Source organism: Oreochromis aureus, linkage group 17 (assembly GCF_013358895.1).
Source record: "Oreochromis aureus strain Israel breed Guangdong linkage group 17, ZZ_aureus, whole genome shotgun sequence".
Lineage (NCBI taxonomy): Eukaryota > Metazoa > Chordata > Actinopteri > Cichliformes > Cichlidae > Oreochromis > Oreochromis aureus.
The window spans coordinates 37,490,893-37,509,081 of record NC_052958.1 but is presented as its reverse complement, the minus strand read 5'-3'; the positions used below and the strand labels follow the sequence as shown (position 1 = coordinate 37,509,081).

General features: G+C 40.1%; 2 protein-coding genes across 2 annotated transcripts; one reads left to right on the top strand and one right to left on the bottom strand.

Annotated features, from left to right (window-relative positions):
- The first annotated feature begins 926 nt into the window (after positions 1 to 926).
- On the top strand, positions 927 to 3,895 carry LOC120433958. The gene is made up of 4 exons (XM_039601159.1): positions 927 to 938; positions 1,016 to 1,076; positions 1,188 to 1,282; positions 2,689 to 3,895. Exons 3-4 carry the CDS (start codon positions 1,215 to 1,217, stop codon positions 3,575 to 3,577), a joined length of 957 nt encoding a protein of 318 aa, XP_039457093.1. The 5' UTR covers positions 927 to 938; positions 1,016 to 1,076; positions 1,188 to 1,214; the 3' UTR covers positions 3,578 to 3,895.
- A 2,286-nt stretch (positions 3,896 to 6,181) lies between these two features.
- LOC116316264 lies at positions 6,182 to 18,031 on the bottom strand. The gene is made up of 19 exons (XM_039601494.1): positions 17,908 to 18,031; positions 17,765 to 17,823; positions 17,631 to 17,691; positions 16,751 to 16,911; positions 16,590 to 16,654; positions 16,389 to 16,482; positions 13,920 to 14,183; positions 13,416 to 13,706; positions 12,951 to 13,202; positions 12,245 to 12,559; positions 12,045 to 12,166; positions 10,962 to 11,175; positions 10,712 to 10,864; positions 10,329 to 10,519; positions 9,576 to 9,727; positions 7,922 to 8,179; positions 7,428 to 7,581; positions 6,600 to 6,729; positions 6,182 to 6,322 (listed from the first exon to the last, which is right to left on the bottom strand). Coding segments are annotated over exons 1-19 (3,063 nt in total). The 5' UTR covers positions 17,910 to 18,031; the 3' UTR covers positions 6,182 to 6,197.
- Positions 18,032 to 18,189: the final 158 nt, after the last annotated feature.

Genomic DNA, 18,189 nt, shown 5'->3' with positions numbered 1-18,189 from the left:
GTCTCTTCCTCTGGGCTGTTTAAAGGGCCAGTTTATCCAAATGAGCAAAGCTGTGTATATACCAGCTGCTGTCAGGCTTCAAATGTTTGCATTGGTCCCCTCCACAGTCCACTGTTTTGTAAGCCATTGCTTTACTGCATAAGTTCCCATCTACTGTAACAAGATGGAGATAAGCAGGCACATAAAGGCATGCTGTAGGTTGACTTTGTCTTTTCTGATTCGTCGGTTTGTGTGGCTCTTTTCACAGGAGTGACCTAACCCACACTTTTACTTATATGATAAATGAAGTTTAGTGTAATGTGGTGCAAAATACAGTGTTTTCTTTTAATTTAATAACATGAAGCTGCATCAAGTTTCCATGGTGACTGTTCAAGAAATTCTGCATTCATAAATAAACATCAGACTGTCAAAGGAGCTCATCTGTGTGACAAGACCACCGAGTGGAGAGCATTTTCAGGTTGAGATCCCACCGTACGCCATCATTGGAGAGCATTTAAAAGGTTTTCTTCCCGACTGTGATTTGACAACGTCTAAATGGAATCAAGTCAAGGAATCTATAAACCTATCAGGGTATGTGACCGTTTTTGTTTTTAAATGCATTTCAAGAATTTGAAGAATTTGATGTAGTTTTAAAAGTTGACAAACTGAGAATCATTTTAAGTAACAATGACTAAATTGCTATTTCTTTGACAGGTGTTGTTCATCTTCCGGGCTACAGGACCCAGATTCATGCAAACCAAAGCTGACAGAAAATATCAGGTAATTTCTGAGGACCTGAGCGTGGTGGTGATTAAATGTCTCCTTTTACTTTTAGATTGCAATTATGACGGAGTTTCTCAGACTTCAGCAGGAAGATCTAATTCCACCTAACCTCACTGCTGAAGATCTGAGAGATCTTTTGGTGGAGAAGAGCAGGGAGACACTCAGAGAGCAGTGAGGTACTGTCACACTGAAAGTCTGTTTGTGATGACGTCTAAATGCTGAGAGAAAACCTCTGCTTTGCTTTCTTTTGAAGGCTGTGGGAGTTTAAATTGGAGGATTTTGAAGAAGAGGAAGCCAAACCTCTTCTAAGGCTGGTAAGACTACAAAACTCACAAGACTTGTAGTAATTTGGAAATTTCTTCTTTTTCATTATGTTCACATAAGCTTTAAACATAACTGCACTGTAAATGTGTTTTCTGTTTCAGGTATGGGCAGTGAACGTCATCAATAAAATGAGGGATGCTGAATTTCAAGCTAGAATGCTTCTTCGGTTCCCAGAGGCCATACCTCCTAAATTTCAGTGAGTCACATGTAATATACAGTTATTAACCCTGTCAGACCCAACCCATCAAAAAATAGCCAGAAAATTCTGATTTTTTGGAACTGAGATGTTTATTAACCCTTTAAACAAAAGCCACAAATTTGTTTTTTGCTATGTCATGCTGTGTATGATTTACTTTTATTATGTATTTATTATATTTTTTGTATCGCATTTGATGCATTGGGTGTTTTTGGCAACTTTATGTTAACAACAATGTTAACTTTAGACAAAAAAAAGAGTTTTGTCCATAACATTTTGAAATTATGGCAAGTATTGATCATGTTGATGAGACAGAGGTCTCAGAAATGTATCAAGTATGATCAGTGTTGGGAAGGTTACTTTTAAAATGTATTCCACTACAGAATACTGAATACATGCCCCAAAATGTATTCTGTAACGTATTCCGTTACGTTACTCAATGAGAGTAACGTATTCTGAATACTTTGGAATACTTAATATATTATCATGCTGTTTACAACTACGTGAATGTCCTATTGCTGTGATTTATTACTGTTACTGAAGGTCCGCGGCTCCGAAACGTAGTAAAGGGACCTCTGGCTAATACGTCGGGTTCGTGTCGGGCTGGTAGCCGAAAACTAGCTTTACTTTGTTGTCTGGGTCAACTTTGCTTGCGGGAGACAGAGAGAGGCGTTGAAAGGCTGCTCCAACGGAACTTATTTTTTCCGGAGGAAAACACGAACACAGTGTACAGTTGAGTCTTAATAGCTTACTTACAGCTGGGCTCCTCAGGCACTCTTCTTGGCTGCAGTGGTTATTATTATATTTACATGCTTCCAGCTCCCGTTTTTGCTCCGTGACAGCTCGGACTTTTCCTTTCTCTCCCTCCCTCGCTCACAGACACATAACGGGTATGGTAGTCCATTCTCCCTGCAGCACGGACTACACTGCCCATGAGGCTACATGCTTTAGAGCTATGCCTGTAGCATTCTGCCTTTTAGCTTAGCACAACAACAACAACAAAAAAGCGCTCTCTCACCCAGGAAACACGCAGAGAGAGAGCGTCAACCTGTAACCATGGCAACCGTAACGCTGCCGCCTGGAACAACAGAACGTAGCTGTCAAACAAACCCAAACAATCCTGACCCGCGACAATATGAAACAGGGAAGTACCGCCGTGTATTCCATTTATTTCAACAAAGTAACTGTATTCTGAATACCACCTTTTTAAACGGTAACTGTAACGGAATACAGTTACTCATATTTTGTATTCTGAATACGTAACGGCGGTACATGTATTCCGTTACTCCCCAACACTGAGTATGATACAAAGGGCATTGGGGTTAACAGTCCAGCTACACTGTTTCAATATTTAAGTGATGCTTTGAATATGTTTAAAAGATAATTCTTATAATGTTTCTCTACAGACCACCTAAACTCCTCAGCGTGGTGAAGGATTACATTGAAATCCTGAAAAAGAAGCAGCAGGAACAGCATAACAGCAAATTGCTCACCGCGCAGGAGGTAGTGATCGAGGTAGTTCCCCGCGTTCTCCAGGGCTTCTGGGAGCTTCCTCCTCGTCCCCTCCTAAACATGGCCTCCCAGAGTCTAAGCATCCTCTCCACGAGTGTCACCAAGGCCACTTTAGATCGTGTCGCCAAGAGTCTCACGGCGGAAACACAGGCCATCTTCACCCGCTCCATCCGAGACAATATGGTCGACAGCATCCTGACAGAGATCAGGCAGAAATTTCCTCCAGAAATTCTGTCTATCAAAATTGCAAACTTTGCACCAGTGTTGCTGAAGACCATTGCTGATGTAGCAATGATCCGGATATGTGAAATGTTTGAGCCCCCTTCAAGTCTTCCTGATGTGAAGAACACAAATGAAGAACGCTCCTCTGACGGTCTTTCAATGGCAAATGTTCCACCAGCCGAAGGATCTTTTTCAGAAGGTGTGCCAGAGCCTGATGTTCCCTGTGAGGAACTTCTTCCTGAAAGTTCACCTAGTCTGAAGGCTGAAGACCTTACAATTGAAGGAGCTCTTTCAGAAAGTGTGGCAGTGGCTGACGTTCCCTGTGAGGAACCCTTTGCCGAGTCCGAATCCAGTGTTAACGGCAAAGATCTTAAGATCGAAGGATCTCTTTCGGAAATTGGGCCAGTTCCTGATGTTCCATGTGAGGAACCTTTTCCTGAACCCAAATCCAGTATGAAGTCTAAAGACCATCAGATCAATAATAATAAGAAGAAAAGGGGCTTCTTCAAAAGACTTAAAAGTCTGTTCTGCTGTTGTTGCAGACCAAAAGACACTGACTGACATTGAAACTGAAATTGTCACCGTACTGGGTCTGTGACCCAGCACTGGTGTTCCAGTAACTAAATATGTAAATTTGTTCCTTGATGATTGTTGTTCATGTTTTGGGGGTTTCTTTAGTTTTCAGTGGGCTGGGTGTTTTTTCTTTCCCTTTGTGTTCTTTACTTAATTCTTGTTCATAGTTCCTGATTTGTTTTCCTAGTTCTTGTTACTTAGTTTTTAGTTTTTTGAGTCCAGTTGAGTTTCTATATGAGTTTTGAGTTTTTGGTTTGTTTTTGTGACGTTCATCTCTAATGAAAATGTTTTTCCAGCAAATTTAAGTTAAATTAATAATACATTAAAAGTGAAATAAATTAAGTCATTCCATGTAAGAGTCCTGTGTTTGGGTCCTACAACCTGCCTGTCACAGCACACCATGACAGAAATCAAATTTTATAAACTCATTCATACTTCTACATGAGTCTCCATCTATATTAAAGATTTTTTTTCTTTCAAACATTTGTAAGAGTCTCTTATGGTTCTCAAGTCCAGTAAGTGTAGTCCAGTAACATAATATATTGATGGTATTATTTTTAATACAATTTGAACATATGACAACAGTAACTGAAACTGGTATATAAAATGCATTTCCTGTAGAAAATGCAGTGTGAATGCTAATAGCTGAATAGTTTGAGTTGAATTTTTATAATTGCTGAAATCTTTGGTGAAAAACACGTTTAATGGGTTGAAATACACAAACATTCACCTGACAGCCAAAGTGCAGAACTGAAATTCACACAGAAGAACTTGGAAACTAGCTGAACAGCTTGAAAATGCACATAATAAAAACTGTCTAATGACAAAAGAAAATTTAGAGCTAGAACACATCTGAATGAATATTAATAGCTCATATTCTTTAAATACCTGGAAGAATGGACTTGTGTATTTTAAATGTCTAAACTCAAGAATCTCAAATGAAAAAAAAAAAAAACCTGAATATTTTCAGAATATGTCTGTGTGTGTGTTTGTGTTTGTGTGTGTGCGCTTGTGTGTTTGTGTGTGCGTGTATAATGTGTGTGCGGGTTCGTACTATCCTGGTGGGGACCAAAATCTGACATTTACTATACTGGTGGGGACTTTCTGCACAGTGGGGACCAAAATCCAGGTCCCCTCGGGGTTGAAAGCAATTTTCACACTCAAAATGTGGTTTTAGTGTCAGGGTTACAATTAGGTTATGGTTAGGTTTAGGGTAAGGGTTAGGGTTAGGCATTCATTTTTGATGGTTAGGGTTAGGGTAAGGGGCTAGGGAAAGCATTATGTCAATGGGATGTCCCCACAAGGATAGCAAACCAGACGTATGTGTGTGTGAGACCCAATTTTTATTCTTGTGGGGGCAGCATTTCATCGGTGGATTCAAATTGAGCAGATTCAGACTGGTTGACTGGCATAGACACACAAAGGACACTCCATGCTCTGTGTGCACATGGTTCAAGGTTCATTATTTGTACCTTGAACCACATGCGCGCACACACACACACACACACACACAGCATGGATATGTGTCCATATTTGTAATTTTGTGCATCTGCTGGCTTTTTGCTTTTCTAATGTTTCTGCTTAAGTTATTACTTTTCTACTAAATTATAGTATTTCTGCTACTATGTTACATTTCTACTAAGTTATACTATTATACTACTGTATATTAAGTTACATTGTTACACCACTTCTTCCAAGTTATGTTTGTGCTAAATATTAACATTTCTGCTGAATTACAACACTTCTGCTGTGTTGTACCATTTCTGCCAAGTTACTATGTTTCTTCTAAGTTATTGTGTTTCTGCCAAATTATTACATTTTTGCTTGTTATGCTTGAGCAAAATGATTACAAGTTCAACTACTTTTCAAATACTGACTTCAGCTTCTTCAGCTATTTTCAGCGGTTTTCAGCAGATGGCTTCAGCTTTACAGCATTCACACAGCATTTTCGCAGGAAATGCACATTTTTCTAGGTAGACATTATGAAACATGACATGTAAAAGTGAATTTTGTCAAAGTTCCTGAAAAACAAATGTGCATTAAGAAAAAAAGAATTAAAAATAAAACTACTACATGTATAATTTTCTCATGTCATGTGTAATTTCGATTGCAAATATTAATCACAGTTAAAGTAAGAGGGGAAGGCAGTAAAAACTGGAACGGAGATGTCGTCAAGTACACTGTAGAATGATCGCGGTGCGTTCTTTGGAAGTCCACACTCGCGTGCGAACTTCGGACTAGTGAGAACGTGAGTACAGACTCGTGTACTTGAGAATTGAGAAATGGCCCGAGAGTTTACAGCAGCGCTAGTTACAGCCACAAGCTAAATAGTTGGATAAATGGATAGATAGAGTTGGGTCCTTGCTTGTAAAGAAATCAGTCCTTATGGCAAAGATAAGAAATGCAGTGACTGTTATAATAAACCATCCCTTTCACTAAAGCCTCCCACCCAATTGAAAAGCTCTTAAAACATTTAATCATTAACACAGCCATAATGAAAAACATTTGCTGTGGAGATTGTACACATTTGTTAGTTCTCAGCAGCTCCCATCTCCCCATCAATAGAGCCAAGCAAAAACAACAAATTACACATACTGTTTCAGACACTTTATTGGGGCCGTAGCTGTTCATAGTAAGCCATGATTGCTTTAGTAGCACTCACTGAGAGCACAGTTACTCCCAGAAAGCCTATTGATCCAGCCACAATGGTGATTACAGTCATGTACTCTGCCCCTGGAAAGAGATGGATATACATTTCATCACCCCTGTATTCACAATACACATACACACATGTGCAGTAAGTCAAGACAAATTAGAAGATCAGTGACAGTCTATATCAGGACTGCCATTTTTATATGAACCAAGTAGAATTTAAGTTAAAACAAAAACTAACAGAAATGCATTGATGCATTGTAATCTAAGAATAGGCAAGAATAGGAAGCAGATGCAGATTCTTTTAAGAGTTCATTCTTAAATTTGAACTAACTGAATGATCCCTTGACAAACTCACAGTAAGACGGTGGAGCTGACTTCACTCTTGTGTTGACAATCAAAGGTCCAGCAGACACGACAGCAGCTTGTTTCCCCTCACTCTCCATTTGACTCATTGACCTCTTTGTGTGCTGCTTGCCAGTGCAGTTCTGCAACAGAATGAGAGTCAACTTTAAATATTTTTTTCTTTCTACATGAATCTAATTTCTGAAATCTGGATAGAACAGGATAAATAGATTTAACACGAATCTGACTGAACCACAGAGCAGCATGTTAAATGAGCAATAATGGTCACCTAAGGGAACTTCATGTACCTGTAGGTTTTTGTAGCCAAAAAGCTTTGAGCTCTTGTCTTCAGAGTGTACCAACACTTTAAAGATTCCAACAGCTGAGATCAAATCCAAGTGCAAAGCTGACCACCTCAAAATGGGATTTGGCGGATTCTCATTGTGGCCCTATTTGGCAAAATTGCCAAAACTAAATGTTCTATAATAAATGTTTTGGAAACGTACAAAAAATATATTTTTTTCTCTATTCATAGAAACCTAACTAAAATAAGAATATGACTACATGAATGTCGTTTCAGTATAATGACAGCCAAGCACGAAACAAAATGCGCTGTGACTGACATGCAGTGACATACACATGCAGTAGTTGTGGTATGCCAAGACACAACCAGAGTGGGGGCAGAAACAAGACAATGTTCCCACCTGAGAATTTCAGGTGGGAAATGGAAAGACCTGTTCATCCCTGTTGTCTGAGTAACCTATAGCCAGATACTTACATCAAATGGATTAACTACATTATTTTACCAAGTGCTCAAGCTTGAAACAATTAGCCATTTTACCAGTCGACAGTCTTCATCATGTCCACATATGCTGGCCAGGCAGTGAAAGTAAAGAGGTAACTTCTTAGGCATGTTGAACATCTGAATGGAAAACCTGCTTCTATGTGCCAGACCGTTCACAGACAGCCAGTGGAAAGTGGGATCAACAGGACAGCTGAAAGGAATATGTAACAAGGAAGAAACGTAAGCGTGTGGTTCTATTTAGCAATACTAACCTTTCAAAATGTATCTTCTGAAAGTCATCAAGTTTGTGGGCACTGAGGAACCAGACTTCACAAAGCAAGTTGGAGAGAGCTTGGGACTTCATCATATATCTAACCATACAGTTTTAAAAAGTTTGATTTAACTAATTTTTTCTAGAAAGAAAAAAAAGGAGGAATAGGTATTTGGTATGTCCAAAGTCTAGCCCATTCATTGCTAGCTGCATGCTCAGCAATGGATTCTAGCTGTCAAACATAAAAGGTCAGTTCTCTAGAGAGAGATTTCATAAATACCCATCTTGCAAAAGTACGCCCTGGGTAGGGTCGTGAGGGTCGATGCTCTCAGTCGTCCAGCACGACTTCACCTGCAGGAGCAGGTCTACAGCAAAAGAGCCGTTTGTCTCCAGGGCCACCTGGAAGAACAGTGTGTCCTCAAGTTCCAGGGTTATGGCATCCCTGTAACTGTTTGTGTAAGACTCATCCCTATACAAGGTCATTTTCAGGCCCAGGTGCACTGACGAGTTAAACTCCACCAAAGTCATGGACGTGAGCCTACAAGCAGAGAGCAAGAGAGCTGACTCAGGATCAGAATCAGAGAGAATTTATTTATGAAAGAAAATGACTTCTTAATTGCTCCTTGGGGATGTTGCCCTGATTTACAGTACATTATGATAAAAGAAAGAAACACCTGCCTCACTTCACTGAGGTTTGCATGGATTTCTTCATGCACAGCCCTGTGAAAGCACTGCCACAGCATTTCAAACAGGTTTAGCCTTTTAATTTAAACTTATTCCAGTATTCCTCATCCTACATTAAAGATTACGGCTAAGGCTGACAAAACACATGTTTCTTGTCCTCTACCCGTTTTCTTTTCCATCATATCAACTTTGCTGTCTACTTAAACCACAGTGAGTGTCTCAGGGGAACACATATTCAGAAACATCATTATTTTAACTGGAATAATGGACACTTTTTGGTAAAACTTTTGGCTTCATATTTGTCTTTACAATACTTTGGTAAGGAGTGCATGGTCAACTCAATGACTGCAAGGTGCTGGAGTCCAAAATCACCAACCTTCCAAAGGGTGTACATTATGGCAAAACATCCACACTTTGGTTTCATCTGTCTAAAGCAGGGGTCCCCAATCCCAGTCCACGAGGGCTGGTGTCCCTGCAGGTTTTAGATCTCACCCTGGGTCAACACACCTGAATCACATGATTACCAGGCCTCTGGAGAACTTCAAGACATGTTGAGAAGGTAATTTATCCATTTAATTCATCTGTGATGGATCAAGGACACATCTAAAACCTGCAGGGACACCGGCCCTCGAGGCCTGGAGTTGGGGGGACCCCTGGTCTAAAGCCTTGCAGTTGGTTCAAATAGAGTTTTGTAAACCTAATCCATGCTTCCATATTTATTTTTGCTTCCATATTTAAACAAAAAAAACAAAAACAGGCTGAAGAAGTCATATTTGTTCAGCCTTTTCCCCTAATTGTACTGTCCTGAACTTTGAGGCCTGTAGAGCCTGAAATGCAGCTCTTGGGTGCTTTGCAGTTTCTGAGCACTGCAGTCTGACCTTGGGGTGAATTTGTTACAAATTCTACTCCTGAGAAGATATGCAAACGTCTTGAATGCTTTCATTTGTGAATATTCTGTTGCTTTATATTGATGACTTCAAATTGCTCCCACTGATCAAAAGGGAGCAATGCTCAATCTTGAAGATTATATTGATCTTTGAGAAACAAACTTTGCTGCTGTTGTCTTACTTTTTTAATTCCTATGGAAACATTAACAGTGTTTCCACACATTGCTTCTGCATTTTGGCTTAATTTTTGTATATAATGTAGTGTAATATGTTTTGTAGTTCCTGTGAGGTTGCATTTACTTAAACCCCAAACTAGTAAATGTATGAATATTCCTACAAACACTGGGATTTGATGAATCTCACCATTCCATATTCACACTGACATGAGCATTGCGGACATAATGTCGTGGGTAAACACACTTCCACACCACTTTTAGGTCCTGCCTGCTGATCGTCTGCCCTTTGGTCAAAGTGACAGTCAGAGAATTCTGGAAGTTGATGTGAGTTTTGTTAACCTAGACAAAACCGACAAACAGAAATAAAAAAATCAAACCACAAGTATGAGGGGAAGAGGTAAAAAAGAAAAAAAAAAAACCCCTGCACATTCAAGTACTAGCAGATAGATTTTCCATTATTGTAAAACTCAGCTAATTTGACTGCACACAGCTAAACAGATAAATTAAAGTTGGGGGAAAAAAAAGCCTAATTTGAGTATACATCATATCACTTGGTGAGCAACAATTTTCAGACTATTCTTGAAATAAGATTATAGGACTCAGGCTGCTTTATGCAGCCTATGATTCATTAATTATCAAGCAAATATCCAGTCATGTAGCAGGCAGTGGCACACACCAGAGGTTTTTGCCTTCCAAAACCAAGATCACTAGGACTATACAAAATCTTTCCATCCCTCACCTATGGCATGACATGCATATCACAGAATACTGTGTAATCAATCCTGTCAAGGGCAAATATTCAGAGGCCACCGATGTATCCTAAGGGGACACTGAAAACTAACAGAGTGTGTCTTTTTTTTTTTTTTTTTTTTAAATATTGGTAAGAAATCTGTCTGGCAAACAAACCTTTCAGAGCTTCTGGCTGAGCTTAGTTACTCACCTGCTTCTCACTTCCACATTCAGAGACTTTTCGTGAGGTGCGGAAGTAGTACAGTGTCTCTGTCTCATTCACAATGCAGCGACCATCATTCAGCTTTACTGCAACTGCTCCTCCCATGCGAGAATGCAGGTAGGGCTTTGCTATTCCACCAGCCATCAATTTATCCAGACACCGGCTGAAGAGACCTTTTTCTGTTTAAAATTGAGGGTCAGAAAAAAAGAAAAAGAAAAAAGATCTATATCTCTCTCTCTCTCTCTCTCAGCAGCTGTACTACTACACAGGCATTTTTCTATTCTAAATTCGTAATTTAAAAAAAAAAAAAAAAAGGATCAGCTTTTAGAATTAAATACATAGGTTTAGAGATTGATGAGAGGTCTCTGTACCTTGGCAGACTGGATGTGAAGCTGGAGCACGCTCAGTCACAGAGCTGACGTCATAATAACCATGCTGGCATACACAAGAAAATGAGCCCAGAGTGTTGATGCACAGAGAATTGTGAGAACATAAAGGCTGCTTGGAAGCACACAGGTCTGGACCTAATAATCAAGCAGACATGCAAAGAAAATAAAATCCCACGAGAAAGATGAAGGTTTTAACTGACAAGGGCTGAGCCAGCTTTTTACCATCACTTACCATCCCAGTAAATGACTCCACTTTTAACAGTGATGTTGGTGGCATTTAGAGAGCCAGTGTAATACAGAAGATCTTCAATAGGTACGGGCACATTTTCTGTAGTATGGGAGGCATCAAAAGCCGTGAAGAAAATCTTTGTTTTGCCTGGCTCATCTGCAGGTTCAAAAGAGTCCAACTTTATCCGAACTGGCTTATCTTTCAATAGCTCCTGCAGCTGGAGGACGATAAAAAAAACCAAAAAAAAAAAAACCCCTTAAATTCAGTAATGTTCATAACAAACTAAAAACATTTATTATAAGTTTGAAAGTTTAAATGGAATAGCAAATTGGAAAGATGTGTTTCGTGTGTGACATGGAGAGAGTGAGGTTACTCATGTATGGCAACATGCAGTCTGACCCCTCTGCCAGCTTTTAAATGCGAACTTCTCAAACCTGAAAGCTAAAAATTGATATTAAAACATACCAAAATGAAAGTAGTCCCTTTCTGTTTTGTCTCAAAGAGTGTCCTATCATAAAGCTTCTTACCCATTTGAATCCAGTCTTAAATTGTGGTTGCAGTTAGCCATCTCTGAAAGAAGATTCAAATCCAACTAAGACTGCATTGGAATATGTATTCTGTCATTTTGAACTGCAGGACTTGTTCCATTAACAAATTCCTGAAGCTGTTATTCAAGTGTTATGCATGTGTGCATTTTAATAAACTTCTGGTCTTTGATATGAGACCGATGGGAGTCTAGTGAGCTAAACAAGGTATTGCTGACCTTTTTTTCACTACTCTGAGATCACTGAACTGTGTGGAAACAGAGCTACCATTAGCTGGTAAATTAGTACACTCAGATTTATCATCTTAAGGTTTTCTCTTACCAACCACCCTGGCTAACATCAGATGTAGGAGAGTGGGAGATATTTTTGGCACATACCCTACATTGGTACAAGTTCAGCATGTCACATGACCAACTCTGTTTCAAAAGTGATGAAATGGCCAGGTTTTCACTTTTTATACAGAATTGTTTAAAATTAAGATGAGCCGATTACAGATTTTTTAGTCCATAGCTGCTGATGTAAATTTTTATGTTTTGCTCACCTTATTGTTGAAGATCTCCTCTATTTTATCTTTAGCTTCTGATGCGCCGTTGTCTAGATCCTCAGGCAGCTTCCAAGGTACAACCACTGTGAGACCCATGTTGTCATAATCTAACTCTAGTTCTAAAGAAGCCAGGAAATGGGAACAGTGGGTAAAAGTTTACATCAAAGACTATTGGAATAAAGGTATGTCAAACCAACCCATGTCGTGAGCAGGTCCACCAGCCCTCATACGGAGCTCTGAAGAGGAATTGGCTGCCATGAAAAACAAATGCGAATGTTCAGACTCCAGCTGGTTGTCACATTCTTCCCACACATTGAGAACATAAGTTCTCCCTTCTTCCAGCCCTAGGAGGCGTAGCTTTGTGACTGACACACGGCTGCTGTTGATGGTAGTGCCGTTCTTCAGGGACAGCTCATATATGAAGGCCCCAGCTTGCTGCTGTGGGCCACTAGGTTTCCACACAGCAGTAGAGTCATTAGAGTGGTACGTCAGCTCAGACACACCGTGAGGTCCTGGATTCACATGCAGAATCAATACAGACGACAAAGACAAATAAATAACATACGTACATATGAAACTTAACAAGTTACAAATAGCAGCAGTAAGATAAGTTGACAGTGAAAATAGGTTTGCTTTATTAGCTTCTTTAGGTCTTTAGCTCACTTATTGAACCATCCTGAGACACCAAATTTAAATAAAAAACTAGAATGAACTCCTAATATAAAGCATTCAGTAATGTTCGGTAACTACCAAGTTACAATACAAATATACTTGGTATAATTCAATATTTCATGTAAATGTTAGCCATTAATCCCATTTACACAAAAAGTAGTTACATTATTAAATGCTAAACACCAACAGTTACTCAACTTTAATGGCCAACACACAGAGGTCATGTTTTACCTGTATGTGCTATGATCGTCTTAGCACTCATGAGCACACCATCTCCACAAAGTGCCTCCACCCTGGCCTGGTACTGTCGGCACGGCAGCAGCCCCCCCACAGTGTAGCTGTTCATGAGAGTAGTGCCCTGCAGCACACCTTCATGAAACACTCTGAACATGGAGATGGAAGAGGTGTTCCTCACCTCCCAGCTCAGGGTGTAGTTGGTGGGGCCAAACAATGTCTGACGCAAGTCCTCAATGTTGGAATGGACTGAGGGAGAAGCAGAGGGGCTTTCACTAAAGGATGGCTTCTCTGCATGAAGTTGTAATGAATACTAGAAATATTTTAAAAATGCTATTCTATAGGGAGATAAGTGAATGCCAGTATGGTCAAAATGTGAATGGTTCATAAATTAAAGCAGGTAAACTCTGTCAAACTGCTAAATAGGTTCAAATCCAAACAGTGTGTTTGTGAGTCACATACAAGAGTTTCCGTTATTCAGGACCATCTTGCTGTAGCGGGACTCGATTCCTGCCTGGCAAACAGTCTGTAGGCCAAACTTCACTCTGCTGCAGGGCTGCAGGTCAGACAAGCTGACCTCAAAGTTATCTTTGTGCCAAAAAGAGACCTCCTCTCTGATGTGATTTGTACCGTTGATGTAGAAGGCAGTGAGAAGGAAGACGGAGTACTTGCGGTTCATAGGGCAGTCCCAGGATAAAGAAATGCTGCTGCTATTCCATGATGTAACCTCAAAGTTCTCTGGAACATCTGGATCTGATGGAGAAACAGAACAAGAGCTACAGCAGCAGTTTTAGCAATGTTGAAAACAATTGATAGCAGTGTCATTTAAAACAAAACACCCCCCCCAAAGCTTTGAAGTTAAAAATCACAGTTGGCGCCATCTATAGGTTGTTATGTGCATTTAAGGCCTTTAACCTCAAGTACCTTTGCAAATTTGTTAACTAAACATCACTCATTAGCCCATACCAGTAATAGTAGAGAGGCATGCTAAGGAGAGAGTGTCTGCAATCTCTACACAGGCCATGTAGAAGGTGCAGGGGTCCAGAGCAGAGAAGCGGTAGTGGTTGTGAGTGGTAACATCCAAAGTATGCGTGTTATAGGAGCCTAGTTCAACATGGTACAAAGTCACATTGTGACTATAGATGACATCTGGTTGATTCCTCTCCCAGGAAACCAGCAACATGGAGGGACTGCGGGACACCAGTTTGAAAGCGAAGCGCATTGTGTGACCTAAGGAGAAAAAATGGTTTCAAAGATGCAGAAAACGGCACCAGTGGCACACGCATATAAACATTTTTATAGCACAACTGGGTGGCTGTAGCTCAGGAGGTAGAGCAGGTCATCTACTATTTGGAAGGTTGGTGGTTTGATCACAGGCTGCTCCAGTCTGCATGCCTAAGTATCCTTGGGTACTGAACCCCAGGTTACCCTCCAATGCATTCACTGGAGTGTAACTGTTAGATAGAACAGGTGAAAAACACATGTTTTATGAAGAGCTTTGAGTGCTGGAGTAGAGGTGAAAAGCATTTACTTCAACGATATCCATGCTAGGGTAGCCTAGCTACAGGTCATGTGGTCTCCAAACAACTTAAATATCAACTCTAAAAGTTAGATACCGGTCGGATTAGGTTAGCGGCAAACATCAATGCAAGGCAGAAGAAACTAGAACCTTTCCTGAATATTCAACATCAGTAATGGTCACCTTTTACCAGTTTATTATAAATACAGGGTAGAAAAATTAGGAAACAGCTATCCATATATAAATAACACCCTGTGGTTTTATGCAGTTCTGTTGCTAAGGAATATTTCTTAGCTGGTTCAGGTGACTTCCCAGTTTTGCTGTCTGAAGTGTACAGGGAGTGCAGAATTATTAGGCAAGTTGTATTTTTGAGGAATAATTTTATTATTGAACAACAACCATGTTCTCAATGAACCCAAAAAACTCATTAATATCAAAGCTGAATGTTTTGGAAGTAGTTTTAGTTTGTTTTAGTTTTAGCTATTTTAGGGGGATATCTGTGTGTGCAGGTGACTATTACTGTGCATAATTATTAGGCAACTTAACAAAAAACAAATATATACCCATTTCAATTATTTATTTTTACCAGTGAAACCAATATAACATCTCCACATTCACAAATATACATTTCTGACATTCAAAAACAAAACAAAACCAAATCAGCGACCAATATAGCCACCTTTCTTTGCAAGGACACTCAAAAGCCTGCCATCCATGGATTCTGTCAGTGTTTTGATCTGTTCACCATCAACATTGCGTGCAGCAGCAACCACAGCCTCCCAGACACTGTTCAGAGAGGTGTACTGTTTTCCCTCCTTGTAAATCTCACATTTGATGATGGACCACAGGTTCTCAATGGGGTTCAGATCAGGTGAACAAGGAGGCCATGTCATTAGTTTTTCTTCTTTTATACCCTTTCTTGCCAGCCACGCTGTGGAGTACTTGGACGCGTGTGATGGAGCATTGTCCTGCATGAAAATCATGTTTTTCTTGAAGGATGCAGACTTCTTCCTGTACCACTGCTTGAAGAAGGTGTCTTCCAGAAACTGGCAGTAGGACTGGGAGTTGAGCTTGACTCCATCCTCAACCCGAAAAGGCCCCACAAGCTCATCTTTGATGATACCAGCCCAAACCAGTACTCCACCTCCACCTTGCTGGCGTCTGAGTGGGACTGGAGCTCTCTGCCCTTTACCAATCCAGCCACGGGCCCATCCATCTGGCCCATCAAGACTCACTCTCATTTCATCAGTCCATAAAACCTTAGAAAAATCAGTCTTGAGATATTTCTTGGCCCAGTCTTGACGTTTCAGCTTGTGTGTCTTGTTCAGTGGTGGTCGTCTTTCAGCCTTTCTTACCTCGGCCATGTCTCTGAGTATTGCACACCTTGTGCTTTTGGGCACTCCAGTGATGTTGCAGCTCTGAAATATGGCCAAACTGGTGGCAAGTGGCATCTTGGCAGCTGCACGCTTGACTTTTCTCAGTTCATGGGCAGTTATTTTGCGCCTTGGTTTTTCCACACGCTTCTTGCGACCCTGTTGACTATTTTGAATGAAACGCTTGATTGTTCGATGGTCACGCTTCAGAAGCTTTGCAATTTTAAGACTGCTGCATCCCTCTGCAAGATATCTCACTATTTTTGACTTTTCTGAGCCTGTCAAGTCCTTCTTTTGACCCATTTTACCAAAGGAAAGGAAGTTGCCTAATAATTATGCACACCTGATATAGGGTGTTGATGTCATTAGACCACACCCCTTCTCATTACAGAGATGCACATCACCTAATATGCTTAATTGGTAGTAGGCTTTCGAGCCTATACAGCTTGGAGTAAGACAACATGCATGAAGAGGATGATGTGGACAAAATACTCATTTGCCTAATAATTCTGCACTCCCTGTAGATACAGGAACGACACTCACCCAAAGCAAGGAAGAAATTTTCCTCCTGGTGGAAGTATACCGTTCCATTTTCACATGCAAACACTTCCGTGGGACTCAACAACTTGAGGAAATCCTGAGGAATGATCAGATCATAAAAGCAATCAAACTATGCAGTGAGGTGGACTGTGCATGAAATCTAACATACCCACTCATCTGTGTAAAAGTCGTTGTCAAAAGTACCTTAGTGGCATTTGTTGGATGTTGTAGCGGCTGCCTTCGGCCTCTGATTTTAGTAAACTTTGTTCCTTGGGGTGAGGTAAACACATTTAAAGGAACATTAAACAAGAGGCTGGGGGTGTCAAATTAAACTAGGAATCAAATTAAGAAGGTATGGTGCTTACGTGCGCTTTGTGGAACTGTTAGAGTCCATGCCTGGACAGAGCCACCATATTGGAGGGTTAGCTGGTTTTCTACACCCGGGGACAGAGTCACAGAAGTCACTTTGCCCACCTTTCTGATGGATTTTAATGATGTGCCATTGAGCCATAGGTCTCCATTTTTCCTTAAAGAATGGGAAACAGTACACCTCATTTTCTCCCATATATTACATGATCATTCCATATGACTGATTAATAGCTGCCTGTTTATCATCACCCTTATTCAGACATGGTCAGGATAACATGACCTGCTCACATTTAAAGTTTTAACAAGCCTTTGTCTTTATCATCTACTACAGTAAGTCATCTTGGCTAAGCTCATTAGACCTCTTTGATCAAAACTTCTAAAACTAAACATAGTACATTTACTCAGTTACTTCAGTTGAGTAGTTTTAATGTAATAGTGTGAAATTTTGTCATTGGTGTATGAATTCTTGAAGTCAGTGACCTCAAGAATTGATTTGTTATATTAAACTTTAATAAACAAACATTAACAATTATTTGATCATAATCTACGGAGTTCTGGAAATATAGGTACTTTTAATTAAGGTACCAAACGCATATTAAAACTTCTGGACGACTAACTTATTTAAGAACCTAAATACTAATTTCATCCCTTTTAAAAACAGTTATCAACAGCATTCTTGTGCAGCAGCACGTATGATGAAATATTCTGCATTCTAATTCTGCACTTTGTCAAACAATAATAATAACAATAATAAGTTTTATCATTCAGAGTTAAAGGAACGCTACATTTGACATTCTGTTACATTTGTCCTGAGGTCTTTGAACAGCACAGGGGGAGATTATGCAAATCTATGAATCACGTTTACTTCACGTTTACCTGTCCAGAGCATTCCCTTTGCTCATCCAACACAACGAGAAGGAAATATCGTTGCAGCGTCCTGGAAGAAAGTCGATGAGAATACCAGATGTCACGTTTTATTTTCAACATTTTACGCGAGCAACCAAACTCACCGAGCGATATGACATGAGGCACCAGGATGAAGAAGACGAACGAGTACTGTAAGGAGTTCCTGAAAATATTAGAAGCGTATAAATCCGCTGAATTTGAGTGAGATAAGTTTGTATAAACCGGCAGTGATAAGTTATTTCCTTACATGTTGTTTGGAATTCCAGCAAAGGAAAGTAGGTCGCGTTTATTAAAAAGAAGGCCGGGGCTTGAATCAGCAGGCTGCTAATAAGTGACAGGTGTGCACTTTCAGCTCACCTGCTCAGATCCTCGGTGACGCATTACTGCCGTAAAAAAGCAGCAAAGTCTTTTTTATTTTTTAGAAACAGAACCCCCCGATTTTGAACCAATAGCGATACGTTGCATTATTCTTTATCTGTTAATGCAGGGGGGACGACCACTAAGGACTGCACAACTTGATTGCTAAGTG

What these genes read in the sequence shown, in the direction of transcription:
- LOC116316264 (XM_039601494.1), bottom strand. An exon ending in GCCTCATGTCATATCGCTCG is followed by an intron (nt 17,692 to 17,764) that starts GTGAGTTTGGTT and finishes ACTTTCTTCCAG; the next exon opens with GACGCTGCAACGATATTTCC. An exon ending in CCTGAATAACGGAAACTCTT is followed by an intron (nt 13,203 to 13,415) that starts GTATGTGACTCA and finishes CTTCTCCCTCAG; the next exon opens with TCCATTCCAACATTGAGGAC.
- LOC120433958 (XM_039601159.1), top strand. Translation starts at nt 1,215, where the DNA reads ATGAGGGATGCTGAATTTCAAGCTAGAATGCTTCTTCGGTTCCCAGAG. An exon ending in GCCATACCTCCTAAATTTCA is followed by an intron (nt 1,283 to 2,688) that starts GTGAGTCACATG and finishes GTTTCTCTACAG; the next exon opens with ACCACCTAAACTCCTCAGCG.